This window comes from Aplysia californica, unplaced genomic scaffold (genome assembly GCF_000002075.1).
Source record: "Aplysia californica isolate F4 #8 unplaced genomic scaffold, AplCal3.0 scaffold00039, whole genome shotgun sequence".
In the NCBI taxonomy this organism is placed as follows: domain Eukaryota; kingdom Metazoa; phylum Mollusca; class Gastropoda; order Aplysiida; family Aplysiidae; genus Aplysia; species Aplysia californica.
The window spans coordinates 302993-318587 of NW_004797309.1; the positions used below are offsets into that span (position 1 = coordinate 302993).

Genomic DNA, 15595 nt, shown 5'->3' on the forward strand with positions numbered 1-15595 from the left:
CCTAGCCCTATGTTCCCTAGCCCTGTGTTCCCTAGCCCTATGTTCCCTAGCCCTATGTTCCCTAGCTCTATGTTCCCTAGCCCTATGTTCCCTAGCCCTATGTTCCCTAGCCCTATGTTCCCTAGCCCTATGTTCCCTAGTGTGTGAGTGTGTGTGTGAGTGTGTTTGTGTGTGTGTTTGTGGGTGTCTTGGGATGATGGGGTGTAAAGTAGTGGTTCCCAAGTCTCTGCCTAAGGTATGACATCCCTAACGAGTAGGCTAAGCTTGATGATCAAATCTCACGCATGCACTGATATGACTAAGGACAACCACTTTCAAAGGCTTTCGTTTAAGGCATTTATTACCACTTCAGGATCAACAAACTGCACTTATGATGTTGATGAAGCAAGTTTTCGTGTATTCTTTTGAAAGAAAATTTAGTCACCAATACAGGTGCGCTCATAGATAATATTTCTTTGCATTCATTGTATACGGGAAAACCTACACAGTAAGTTAGACTTTCTTCAGCTTTTAGAGTCTGCAGAACGAAGCTTAGTTCTTTTCCAAGACGGACCCAGAGTTTATTGACTCGTCGCAACTAATCATTTAATCAAGGATTTTAAAAAAAAACTCACCTGCTCTGTCTTGGTCGAGTCTGAACTTCCAAAGCCAAGACCCATGATCCGTACATTGTTCGAAACAAGATTTAGTGGTAGAGCTGTTATTTTTCTTTTATAATCAGTTACCCCAGATTGGCACCCGCTTTTCATCTTATGAACTATCCTCAAGTAGGCAAATGTGACGGATCAGCACTTTGTCCAGCTCAAGGAGAGCGATATACTGGTGACTGATCATTGCAACGAGGAAAACGTCTCCCTTAGATACATAAGGCCTTTGACATCCCTATCTATCTATCTATCTATCTATCTATCTATCTATCTATCTATCTATCTATCTATAGTATATAATAAAAATATACATAATAATATGTATTTATATAATATATCAAATAAAATGATTATATTTAATATAAATACGTAAGCACACACACAAACACTCATGCACTCAAACACGCACACATGCACACACACTCAAGTCGAAGTGTGTAAAATGTGTCTGAGAAGTAGATAACTGACATGCTATTTCATATCAAACAGTTAGCCTACGTAACTGTCACATAGTTTGGTGCGAACAGATAAGATCATGTCTATATCCGGACTTTATTCATTTGTTGGTAGTAAGAGTTCGTCTGGCTAATTAGGTCACTTGTCTATAGTATAACGACTTGGCCATAGCTCTCTACACATTATGAAACAATCAAGAGAGGTAGCCCAAGGCGGTGAGTTGTGCATACTTGCTATGTTATTTACACGTTAAAAAATTTGGTTATGCCAACACGTCTCTCTCTCTCTCTCTCTCTCTCTCTCTCTCTCTCTCTCTCTCTCTCTCTCTCTCTCTCTCTCTCTGTGTGTGTGTGTGTGTGTGTGTGTCTGTCTGTCTGTCTCTCGCTTTCTCTCTCCATGTATATATATATATATATATATATATATATATATATATATATATATATATATATATATATATATATATATATATATATATATATATATATATATATCTAGAGAGAGACAGAGACACACATACATAGATACAGACACACACAGAGAGAGAGAGAGAGAGAGAGAGAGAGAGAGAGAGAGAGATATATAGAGAGAGAAGATTCTGTCGCAGTGCTTGCATGTCAGTGTCGTAGGTCGAAGCTGTTTTTCCGCTGTTTTCCTTTCGTCGTTGGCGCTTCTCAGCCTGGTTGTTTGTAAGGCTGTTCTCTAGCATTATAGTTCTTTCCTTTATCATTTTCCTCCATGTTTTCCGGTCCTCAGCTATTTCTTCCCTGATGTTAAAATCTACTCCAAGCTTAGATAAGCTGTTTTTATACATTGTATTTTTTCTCTCTCTTTATCCGTGTGTCACTTTCTGTTTCTTTCCCATTTTCACTATGTTTTTCTATGTCTTTCTCTGCCGTTTTCTTTCCTTCTCATTAAATCGGGGTTAGTTTGTGTTTCGTTGTGTGGTTTTGAAAAATAAAAGTGTGTGCTAGCTAATGTGTAATTTTAAAAGTGTCAGAGAGATAGATAGAGAGAGAGAGTGAGAGAGAGAGAGAGAGAGAGAGAGAGAGAGAGAGAGAGAGAGAGAGAGAGGGAGAGAGAGAGAATACGACATAAAGAGACAGATTGTGTTTGTAAAATACTGAGTTTTAAAATCTAACCTTAACAATAATATACAACTATACGCATTTTGTTATGTATTTTGTATTTTGTATGCGTTTCAACTACTTTAAAATATTTAGATTGTTTCTTTCTTCCAATTTATTCACATTTTCATTCATCTGTCAGTTCTACCATCTGTCAGCATATTTAGGCCTACTTAAGTCTCAAACTTGATTACCACAATAAATAGTTAAACAATATAAAAACCACACAACGTACGGCAAAGCACTTTGGTACAATCATAAATTAACAATCCAGAGAGACAGTTTAACAGTTTATTGCATGAAAAAGGAATCGGTATCAGAACTGTTATCTTTACAAAAGATGCTCTAGATGCCCCCTTCCCATCCCCTATACCCTTCCCCCCCCCCTCCTAATAAAAAACACAGGGGAAAAGATCACGCTCAATGTACTGTCATGTTAAATGCGTTTATAACAGGGAAGAGTGATGTCCATAGGTTCTCTGTTAAGTGAAACGATAACATGATCATCAAAATATCCCTTCAACCAGGTTAAGACTCAGTTTTCAGTGTGAATGACTACCATACCTTGCATTAACCGTTGACTCATAACGGCAGAGCCGCCACAACGCTTGCCAGAACTTATTTAACTCAATCAAATAATGAATCTGCGTGACAGTTTATGTGGCTAGGTCCTCATCACTAAACCAAAATGGTCCCATGACACCTTAATGGCACAAAGCTACCCATGCTGTTTTCTTGTGCAAGATTCTCTCATTCACATCATCTGGTCTTCCTGTTGCCCTAGGCATTTAATTCCCAGAAACATTATTTATAGCCTCGTAGAAATTTACATCATATCTACAAATAAACAAACAACAGACTATTGAAAATTATCTCTCCGTCTCTTGTGTTTTAAAAACACACGCACTCTTTGTTTTTCCCCCGGGGCAGCCCTATGTTCCCTAGCTCTATGTTCCCTAGCCTTATGTTCCCTAGCTCTATGTTCCCTAGCCCTATGTTCCCTAGCTCTATGTTCCCTCAGCTCTATTCATGTTACACGATGACCAAAGGTCAACTAATGGTCAGAGGGACCAGTGGTCAAGCAATGGTCAGTGTGACAGTGTTCAAGTAATTGTCAGAATGATCATTTGTCAAGCAATGATCGGAGCGACCAGTGGTCAAGCAATGATCAGAATGATCTGTGGTCAAGCAATAGTTAAGCTGACCAGTTGTCAAGCGTACGTTTATAATAAAAAATGAACATTACAGAGCTAGGGAACATAGGGCTAGGGAACATAGAGCTAGGGAACATAGACATGGACCCGTTTTTCCATTCTCTTAAAAGCATTATCTGAAGTCATTCCTTGGTGGCCAAAATTGTGACATGGCTTCATTTTTTTTACTGTGCTTCAGAAAAGCCTATTCACTTCTACGTTCTCGAGTAGATTTCCATGGCACTGACCGACGCAAAAACTGATTCCACTTTTCACACCGCCTTGTCATCGCTTTCTCCCTCCTTTAATAATTTTCATACAGACATCCTGACTCCTAGAACTGTTTGTTCCACCAAAAAGTTCCTTTTTCAAAAGGTGCACTAAATCAAAATTTGAAATTAACTCCAGCTCCTTCTTTTTGGACTGGAGTTCAGAGTTTTTAAAAAAATGATTGATGCAGTGGTGCTCATTTGACTAGTTTATGTTTGAGCATAGACTATAGTGTTCAGATAATCATATATAAATCCTCTCAAATTTAGTGCAGATCTACTAAAAATTATTGTAAGTTGATTATTATATTCCTGCAGTTATCGAGTGTGGGGCAGTGGGAATAAACCCATCTGTAGATGGACACATTAACACATTGTCTTGTCTTGCCGCACTTTGTTCAGTGGCAACTATTGCATACCTGAAAGTAGTTAAAATGGTAACAATTCTCATTCACAGAAGTGTAGCAATGTCGTCATCATCAGACGCAGACACCGACAAAAAGGTGATCGTACCTGTAGAAAACCTGAGAGCGTTCACTGAGCGGGTCATCGTCAAAGCCGGTGCCAAACCCGCTCACGCCGAGGCCCTGGCCGAGCTCATAGTGGCGGCTGATCACAGGGGACACTTCAGTCACGGGTTGAACAGACTCGGTAATGTTGGCTACCTGTCACCTGAGGCCATGGTCGTGTTTGTCAGCAGGTGGAATACTATAAAACACAAATCATAATTGTATGTTTACTTGATGCTAGTGAATGTGACTATGGAATCGTTGATGCACTGGGATGAATATTGGAGACAGGCTCTGTACGAACATGTTCTCGGTTTTTGTGGGGGTAAATTGCTTTGTCTCTATAGAAGATTTCCTGTAGGTTTGTCACTACTGCTAAACAAGTTTCCCTTGCAGAAGACATTTTTTTTGATTTTGCAGAAGTTCACAAAAGCTCTCACGTTTACTTGTAATCTTTATAACACTATATTAATCAAAACGGAGTCAAACACAAAACCTAACAACTTCTTATCCAGAAACGTATGTAAGCCTTGCTACACCCTGAAGCTGTGTTTTTTATCTGTTTTTTTCTGCGGAGGCACATGTTTTCCAGCCTTTTCTTACCTGCATCAGCTGTTTTCTCACAATTCTATTTTTTTCACACCTTATCCCATTAAGAGCTAAACTTTTACGTGTTACCCAATTTAGGTTGAAACTGTGACAATTATTAGTTATGAAGTAAGTGGGTTGATTTTCATCATGGTAATTAATTTAACTTCTCTTTGGTTAAGTTTTGTTTGTTTGAGATCTTATTGAAGTTGGTGTAATAATGACCGAGTTTTTGTCCTTCGAATTTGTCCTCTTATTCTAGATACCCTTTAAAGTCAAAACTGCCGAGTTTCATTTGTCTTTCTTCTCAATAAGATTACTACGCAGACGGCATCGCCAGAGGACTAAATGCTTCAGACAAGGAACCAGAGATAACAAAACAAGGACCGTCAACAGCCTTAGTAAATGGAAATAACTGTTTAGGTAGGCTGAAATGTGTATGTCAGGCGTATAGTTGGTATGTCCTTGCTTACAGAACTACATGTACATGCACCCTCCGAACATAAGGCAAAACAAAGATAGAAACCTTTCGGAATCTGTGTTAGGTTATTGTTTCTCTCATTGTGCAGTTATTTGTCTGATTTATTTCTCCCAAAATTGATAATCCTCCAATCGCATCCAGACCTGACCAGAGAAGTATTATGTGTTGTCCACACAAATACAGACGCACAAGTAAAATATTTTATATTTCTAGTTCAGTATCCTTTTCTTGCCATATCTTGAGCTCCTATATCTCAAAATCAACTTTGATATGATTCAATTATTGTTTAATATTTTATTTTGAAGGTCCTGTGGTCGGTAAAATGTGCATTGACTTGGCTATTGAGAAAGCAAAATCGACCGGCGTTGGATGGGTATGTGCAACAGGTAAATTATCTGTTTCGTGCGGTTGAACTGCATTACGTGATACGTGTATTGTTTATTTTAGTTCCAATTTTGATTGAAAAAACAACCAGGCAGTGACAGAGACCAAACATGAACAAACAAATAGATAAAGACAGAGGAACAGAGGAAAGATAATTTGGAAGAGAGGGACGAGGGGAAAATGAGCAATTTAAGCAAAAACAATGGAATACACATGGATCAAAATAAACAGTAACGTGTTTTTTTTCTCCCTAGGATCCAATCACTTTGGTATCTCCGGCTGGTACAGCATTCGGGCGATGGAACAAGATATGATTGTGAGAAATGATTTGACGTTCGTAACTTTTTTTTAAAAATTAGAGCAAAACAAACCTAATTATAAACTCTTAGGAATTATCAACAAATCTCTCAGATGTTACTTGAATGCTAAGTTCTTTTCATAAATTGTTATTTTTCGTTTATTGTTTTCTTTTTATGTGTCAAAAAACCATTTAGGAAAGCACGAAAAGCAATAATTATAATCTCTTAACCTTCTGTTTTATGTTCATTTCGTTGAACATCAATCAGTGATCCATTTTTAGCTTATGCATACAGTTCTAAACTGCAACATTGTTTGACTGTTGGTCTGTTTTCATTTCCCTGGGAAATGCACATGTACTATTGTGCGATCACATGCCACCTATCATACAAACAAAAAAATACAGTTATATCTTCTTTTTCGTTTTTCATGTTATGGGATCTACTTTGTTGATATGAAAGGAAAGGTTAAAGAATACTACTTTGCAATGCTCCAACTAGTTGTATATATTACTTTTCTCTTGATTGTAACTCGTTAAATTGTACATTTTAGATATCTTCAATTATTCAATCTGAGCAAAACTTGACGTATACACGTAGTTACGTTTTATCTCCACAGGGTATGGCGTTTTGTAATTCTTCTCCAACAATGGTTCATCCGAGAGGAAAGAAGGTGAGCTCGACAAACATATTGTAATTCCTAAAGGTACACCTAGATCCATTTTGTATAGAATACAAAGACATTTTTGTTAGCTCTTTGAGGCAACTTGATATTACGTATTCTCGTACTCATTAATACGTGCCTTGTACTTTACTTTTACTGATTTTTATTGTATTTTCAAACGAAGCTAAACAACCTCTCTCCCTTTCACAATGATGCAGTGTGGGAGACCGTAGACACCTACGTTCAACGGATTAGATTCTTAATGAAACTGACCTTCTCTTTGAGTAATAGTGAAATGCTCTCTTAGTTTGAACACTCATAACAGATGAGACACATACTTTTTAAAGTTAATCATGCCTTGATATAATTTGAATTAATTTTGCACGGAAATATAAGTGTAAAACAAATGCAACCCGCTTGTTAAATATGTCATGCACCCCCCCCACCCCCACCTCCACCCTAAGCCTAAAACAAAAGCATCCTCCCCCCACTCCCCACAGACACACAAAAAAAACCCAAATTAAACACAAAAATACAACTAAACAAAACAAAGTAGGCTAAAAAAATCCCCCCACCAACTCCCCCCAAACAAACACACACACACACACACACACACACACACACACACACACACACACACACACACACACATACACACACACACATACACACACAGCTGAGACAATCCCCCCAGCCCCCCCAATTTCCCAATACAAGAACAACTGAAGATTGTATGGTTTGAATAATGAGCAATTTCTGATTCATTTGCTACAATCTCAGAGGCTTCTGGGCACGAATCCGATCTGTGTTGCTGCCAAGGGAGAGGGGGACGATGAATTTGTCTTGGATATGGCAACGACTACTGTAGCCTTAGGGAAAGTAAGTTAATATTGTTTAAATTTTATGTGAACGAGAGATGCAACATATACCAAAATTGACATTTTCCCCATTTTCATTATGTATTGTTTTGTTTTAAAATGCAGCGGCTATTTCAACGACTTCACTGGGCTTAACTGGGTAAAGTGAATGAATTCGAAATAAATACACTGAGAAGCTAACGAGAAAATACCTATAATGAGTTCTTGTTTTTTAAGATTGTTATAGTGAAACAAATCAATAAAACAAGGGGGCGGGGGTTATATTTATTTTGAACTGTGTGAATGTCTCTATTATAGTAGGGTATTATTTTGTTCCCAAGACATTTCTAAAAGAGAAGGTGCAAACGCCGCAAAAATATATTCTATACTATATATAACTCCATTTCTTGAAATACCCTTTTTTTACAGGTAGAAGTCAAACATAAACTTGGAGAGCAGATCCCAATGGGATGGGGAGTGGATGCAGACGGAAAGGTAGTCTGTTCACATACATACCCTTTTGCTCCTATTGTGGTGTCTGTTTAAAAAAAAGACTCATTAGAGGGGCGATAAACTGGTCACTTCTTCACCAATCTTAATGTAGCTTCGAGCTAATAACACACAAGCAAGGGAGGATTAAATTTCGCAATACAAAGAAAATCTTGCTTAGTGCCCCCAAAATATCAAGCTTTATCAAATTCAACCAAGAGTGAATGAAACGCAAAATTGAACTTCTTAAAAACGTTCAGCTGCAGGGGCATGATATCGACGAGGAAGATCATCACAACGAATGGATTTCCCAGAGTGCTGAGAAAGTGTAGGATACATTTTGGGGGAGAAAAGGTGTCATGAAGAGGAAAAGGTTTGCTTTCAGTAGAATTGGGACACAGCCCTCACGACAGAATAATTCAGAATATTACGATGTTTCGTATTAAATTTCAATTTCATTTTACAAAACAGATACATTCAAATTATATTATAAATCATTTCCCCAGCCAAGCACGGACACTGGCTGTATTCTTCAGTCCGGTGGGCTACACCCTCTTGGGGGCAAAGAAGAAACCAGTAAGTAAGATTGAGACGTAAGAAAAGTCGTTTAATGTTATTTTTTACTGTTAGGAAATTGGATCTTTAAGTAGTGTACGTAGGAACCAAGGGATTATACAGTGATGATTTAAAATGACAGGGGGTGGGGAGGGGGTTGAGGGGTGGAGGGGGAGTGTTGGTTTGGTTGTGGGGTTTTTTGGACGGCTGATTTAGGGGATTTAAGAAAAATTATTTTTTATCAATTGAGATTATATTCTGATTCTTTTAACTCAATATATAGATATGTATATATATACTATATTTGACTCTTATGCTTCTGGAGGATCGACATTTCAAGTCAAACTGTGTAATTGAACAATTAGTTGTTGCTTGGTGCTTAAAGTCCCCTTCGTTACAGTTTAATTCATAAAATGAAAAGGGAGCGACTGTTTAAAACGATAAACCAGAGGTGAGTGCCTCACAGCTTCCCAGCTGTATATACCCGGTCAAATACAATATTATAGTTCGTGGAAATCGACTTGCGATATTGTTATTCTACATACGACTACTAACCTAACCATTGCCTACATGACCTGTAATTCAAACTACATTCCGCCGCGAACTCTCACTTACCAACTAAACGTGATAACTTGAGACAGAATACTCTTAAAGGAACAATCAACAGCACAACAACTATAGTAATTTTTAAATGAAAAAAGTGCAACACCTAATTTGCTCTACGGCAAAATTATTTGGTTTTATTTTTTAATTGTCTGTAGAAATTATTAATCTATCTATGAATCTATTCACAGTTTATCAATTAGTCAATTCATATATTTATTTATTTATTTATTTATTTATTTATTTATTTATTTATTTATTTATTTATTTATTTATACTATTGAAAGGAAACCAGATAAATTGCAGTATTGCACTCGGCTTCTTCATTTAAAATGAATGTCTTGTAAATATAGCGGGAGCCAACTGTGTTATTAGGTTGGTGACTTCAGACATTTCCAGTTTAATTCCCCTTTCCTCATAGTATCGATTTTTGTGAGTGCATTTTGTGTCAATAAACATACAAAAATATTACTTTAACTGTGGCTCAAACTCTTGAATTTTATTCAAACGGTGTATCGTTCAAAGTTTGAATAAATGATGCTTAGATGCATTATACCTATCTTGTAAAATATTTGCAGAAAAACATGGCTCCTCTCTTCTGTTTCGTTGCCTTTTTTAGAATAGAGAGCGCCCCCCCCCCTTCTTTAAATAAAACAAACAAACACGCCGCCCCCAAACAAACAAACAAACAAACAAACAAACAAACAAACAAACAACAACAACAAAAATTAACATGATAAAATATCCCTTGACGGCTCAGTACGCGTATACTTCGTATGGTCACACAGAGTTTGCACCCCCCCCCCCCCACCCCTCTCACTCTATCTATTTCTCTCTTCTGTCTGTTTGTCTGTCTGTCTGTCTGTCTCTCTCTCTCCCTCTCTCTCTCTCTCTCTCTCTCTCTCTCTCTCTCTCTCTCTCTCTCTCAATTTCGATCTCTCTTTTACTCCCTCTCTCTGTCACTCTAATTTCTTCTCTATATGTGCATAGTACATCTGTCAGTGTGATATAATTTGTGTGTGTTCATGTGTGTGTGTGTGTGTGTGTGTGTAAGTGCGCGTGCACTTGTGTGTGTGTGTGTGTGTGTATGTGTATGTCTGTGTGTCTGTGTGTGTGTGTGTGTGTGTGTGTGTGTGTGTGTTTGTGTTTGTGTTTGTGTGATTAGACTTTTCTCACATAGGCTTCTATTTATAAAATACACAAAGCTCTCCTTCATTATATAAATCAGTGCGGGTCCTGACACTGTACCTTGTGCTTGTGTTACGTCATCTCCAGGTGGCTATAAAGGCTTTGGACTTGGTATGATGGTAGAACTGTTTTGTGGCGTACTGAGTGGTTCAAAGTTTGGTACACAGCTCGGGAAATGGACGGATGCAGGTTTTGACAGCATGGCTAATTTGGTAGGCCTGGATGCTACAAACAAAATTGTATTTCATATGATGTTTCACAATTCAAAGAGCGCATACTTTTTTTTTTTTTAACTGCACCAACTTTAACAATAACCCTTTAGTTTTTAGTTTTATTAGAGGTTTTACGGTGCTTGCTTCTACATAAAGTCATATGATCGCGATAAATAGAGAATATACACATACATTTTAAAACATTGTTGCAACCATTCCAAATTCTTAGATTGTGTCAAAATGTGACATTTTCAAGAGAAACAGAAAACTTTTGTCGCAGGAAGGATATTATCTTCTCACAACATGTTTTAATTCTGTTAAGTCATTTACTTTATAAACAAAAGGATGCACCTCGTCAAACTCTGCATCATGCTTGCTTATCATTTTTGCAACAGAAATTTCAACAAACTTCATTTTGAATGACGGCGATTATGCTTATATTGTTGTTGACATGCTCTTTGGTAGAATTATATTTCGCAAATGCTGTTACCCTGATAAAGAGTAACATTGACACTTCATTTCCTTTACCACTACATACAATAAACAATAATTATCATTCTTATGTTCAACAGGGTCAGTGTTTTGTAGCTATCGACCCCACTGCTTTTGCTCCTGGTTTCCAAGGTCGTCTGTCGGAACTCATTCGCCAAATCAAAACTTCAGAGCCGGTAATTTGATAATCAGAATAGCACATTTTGGAAGTCCATTTTTTTCAGTCTCTTTCTACGACTTTTCCTTCTCCTCTTCCACTTCCTCCTTCCCCTACAGTTATCAAAATATATTAATATTATTATTATTATTATTATTATTATTATTATTATTATTATTATTATTATTATTACTAATACTATTACTATTCTTCTTATTATTATTTTAATAATTATTATTCCTATCTCTATTACTTCTATTATTACGATTATTATTATTATTGTTATTATCATTATTATTATCACTTTTTATTATTCTCATCGTTATCATTACCAACATCACCAGCATCATCATTATTATCATCATGAAAATGAGTGCAGCCTTTCAAAGTAAAAAAAAGCAGCTTAGTCAAGGCTGGCCAACAGATAAAATCATAAACCTATAGATATAGCGATAAAAAAACCTATTTTTAACCCGAAGAGAAATGTTTGGCTATTCATGTATTAAACCACATAAACAAAACCGAACATAAAGAAAATGACGAATGGAAAGAAAACAGGTTCTGAAAGCAGTTCGAAACACAACGGAGCAAATAGGGTATGCCGGATGATTCCAAAGTCTTTGGCCCCTCTTTCCCTACCAGGGTGAAGGTCATAGTGAGCTGCTAGTGTCTGGAGACCCAGAGAGAGCCCATATCCAATTATGTCAGGGTCTTGGAGGAATCCCATACCACAGAAGCCAGATCGAATTTGCGGTAATTGAAAACAATTTTAAAAAATTGATAATGTGATTCTGTTCACGCGTAAGTGTCTGTGCGTGAGAGAAAAATGGGAGGCTGGGGTGGGGGGGGGGCGGTCAATTTGATACGTTTGTATTTTGTTTTTGAAACATTTGTCTTCGCTTCTTTTAGTGCAGAGTGGTGTGGATGAGGGATCGAAATAAATTAATTTGTCTTTGCATTCAAGACAGCTTTAGGATGGATCTCTGCCTGTGTTAAACTTAGGGATAGATACTACAAATTGGAGGAGGGAGAAGGAGGGAGAGAGGGGAAAAAGAGAGAGAGAGAGATAGTAGTAGTAGAAGTAGCGGCAGCAGCAGTAGCAGAAGCAGCAGCAGCAGCAGCAGCAGTAGTAGTAATAGTAGTAGTAGTGGTGGTAGTAGTAGAAGTAGTAGCAATAGTAGCAGTAGTAGTAGTAGTAGTAGTAGTAGTAGTAGTAGTAGTAGTAGTAGTAGTAGTAACATGCATTATCAGTGCCCACATTATAATAATATGTTTAGTCCACTATAGTTTGATCCTGCCTCAATATAATATGGAGCCTGCTAGTGCTGATTAGGTAAATACTTTAGATTAATCACACTTTACTGGTCGTAAGGTTTAACGAAATCGTTATAATGAAGGTGTAAATAGTATAGTATGATTAATCTGGCACCTTTTATATTTTGCTTGGCCATATATTTATTGTACCTACTCTTCAAAATTTAAATCTAGAATAGAACTAATTATTATTTTTTGTATTGCTTCCTCCGCACTTATTCAGCTAAAATGGATACGATTAATTTCCATCACCACTACTTCATATTTCTTTCCAGGATGGTCTGGCAGACAAGTACGCCGTGAGTCGACTCATGACAGCTTGAAACTATCTATCAATCAACAGCGTGGTAAATATAGGGGTTAAGATATCCATTTTAATTTACCTAAATGCTTTTTAGGATAAAGACACGATTTGTCAGATTTTTACATAGAGAAATTAATGTGACACGAACCCTAAAGCTCACTGATTCAATATTTTGAAATTTTCACAAGTTAAGACACAGGTAGAAAGTTTGTATGTCCCGTGAGAGGGAGAGGGGGACACACACACGAACACACACACACACACACACACACACACACACACACACACACACACACACACACACACACACACACACAGAGAGAGAGAGAGAGAGAGAGAGAGAGAGAGAGAGAGAGAGAGAGAGAGAGAGAGAGATATGAGGGGATAAGCCTACTCGTCTTGAGCATCTCCTACATTTAGGCAATGCTTTGTTTTTTGTAAGCCTTGAATTGCACATGATACGAAGGTACGATTGTTCATTAAACTGTTTGGTAAGAAACCTCACAGAATTTTCTTTTATATGTTACAAGTGTTTTCGTGACACAGTTATGCTATAACTTTCTTTGAAGTAACCAATATCCTTATCATCATTGCCAAGTGACAGATCCGAGACAGACATCGATGATCATGGTTTACCATTCATTCATTTGCTTGGAGGCTCTCAAAAACATACTATCCTGACTTTAATCAGTCACTGATCTATATAGGCTTTCCAAGTGGGTTACTCTGGGTCTGTCTTCTACCTCTATCTCCCTGGCCTTAAATTATCAGTAAGAAACAAATGTTCACTGATCTTATGTTTGTTTAAGAGTCCCCAAAACTGAATTTTAAAATTAGGATACTTCATTGTTATTAAAACATTTTATTTTGTTTTTTCTCATTTTTCGAAAGAAATTGGTAATAAACCTTAGACATAAAATATTTGACAGTACTCATCAAATCGCTATTTGTTTTATGTTCTTTAATTTAAAAAAAACAGCCCTGAGCAGTCATGTAAATTATGCCTTTTTTTTGGTCGTAGAGTAATAATCTCCCTCTCTCTCTCTCTCTCTCTCTCTCTCTCTCTCTCTCTCTCTCTCTCTCTCTGAGCCACACCTTTGAACTGTTGACCTTCTAGTGAAGGTTGTCACCATTGCCTGATTTCGAAAACGTGGCATCATCGTCCCAAATCATGCTTCTGCAGGTTGAAGGATTTCTAGGCTGATTTTTTACTTTTAATTGATTTTATACGAGTATCATTTATGAGTATATATGTGAATTTATGTATATATGTAATTTAGGAAATATGTTTCGTTACTCTAGATTTCTTTTTGTATATTACTCGACAGTAGGATTTTTTTTCTCTGGTTTTTAATTGTCATATGACGGCTAGTGATGTTGCTAGGAGCATAGTGGCTGGTGAAACAGAGATTTAAAACATAACAATATCTTTCAAAATATGACAGGCCAGTCATTCATAATAAAGTATTGAGCTCTTTTTGGCATGTCAGTGTTAGAAAAACCTATAAAAATCGTGTGACTGGCCAAGAACATTATTTTGCTAATTTTGTTCAAACAATCAGAACATAAATGAAAGTCATTTTAAGAGAGAAGAACCTTGAGTGATGAAATGCGCTGTTGTGGAGGTGTATAATAATACGGCCATGTCAATATCCTTAAAGTTGTGTAAATACTGAAAGACGACAGGACACATATTTAAAAAAAGAAAAGCTTTTGAAGATATTTTACCTAATATAGCTTCAACAGTTTTCAGTATTATTTTCAAATGGACGTTCCGTTTGCTAAAGATCAAATGAGTGCAAAAGTCAGAATCATTTTGATTTTGCTCTGGGGACTTCAGAGACAGTAAAACAAATCACATAAGGTAGAGAGAAAACAGACAGACAGATAGATAGATAGATAGATAGATAGATAGATAGATAGATAGATAGATAGATAGAGACATAAATAGATAGATAGATAAGATAAGATATGATAAGATAAGATAGTACTTTATTATCTCAGAGGGAAATATTCCTTGGCTGTACAGGACCGTAAAAACACATGCAGGTATACATAAAATAATTTTAATCATATATATTACTCTCATTAAAATTCAATATGAAAGGAGAAGTAATGCTGACAAAAAGTACATTTACATCATTCAACCACATGCAGGAATTTAAATACTAGACCTTTGGAGTTATACAGATACATACTCTATAAGAGCAACACACATTAATGCTCATTCTGACAAAAGCCTTATGCTAGATGGTAAAAAACTTCTTTTATATCTTTATTTCTTTGTTTTTGGGGGTACATACTTGCCGCTGCGTGATCTTACAATTTGTGTGGAAAAGGAGTGTGATGGGTCATTTATTATGCTTTTTAATTTTTTTATACGTGTGGTGTTATACATTTCATCCATCCTTATAAAACATATCTAGAGATCTTGCTGGCTTTCTTAATGGTTCTGCCAAATTTTTATTTATCTTTCACCTAACAATTCCCACACCAGCAGCAAATACAAAATAGCAGCACACTTTCAATAATAGAATGGTAAAAAAGGGACATAATCTTATTGTCAACACGGAAACTTTTTAATTTCCTTAAAAGAAACATTCTTTGATTAACTTTTTTATGCACAAGAGCAGCGTGGGGATGCCAGTCAAGTTTGTGGTCGATTGTTACACAAAGATACTTGTAAGAGCTTACCACCTCCACCTCTTCATCTTTAATAAATAGTGGTTGCAATTGGTATTTTTGACTCTAAAGTCTATTATTTATTATAGATACATAGATAGATAGATAAATAGATAAATAGATAGATA

At 36.6% G+C, this 15595-nt stretch overlaps 1 protein-coding gene across 1 annotated transcript; it reads left to right on the forward strand.

The window, feature by feature from the left end:
* Window positions 1-1239: 1239 nt before the first annotated feature.
* On the forward strand, window positions 1240-13012 carry LOC101864285 (ureidoglycolate dehydrogenase (NAD(+))). The gene is made up of 13 exons (XM_013091525.2): window positions 1240-1318; window positions 4150-4343; window positions 5105-5212; window positions 5576-5656; window positions 5909-5970; window positions 6570-6623; window positions 7395-7493; window positions 7901-7966; window positions 8467-8536; window positions 10394-10518; window positions 11091-11186; window positions 11810-11920; window positions 12757-13012. Exons 2-13 carry the CDS (start codon window positions 4160-4162, stop codon window positions 12802-12804), a joined length of 1104 nt encoding a protein of 367 aa, XP_012946979.1. The 5' UTR covers window positions 1240-1318; window positions 4150-4159; the 3' UTR covers window positions 12805-13012.
* Window positions 13013-15595: the final 2583 nt, after the last annotated feature.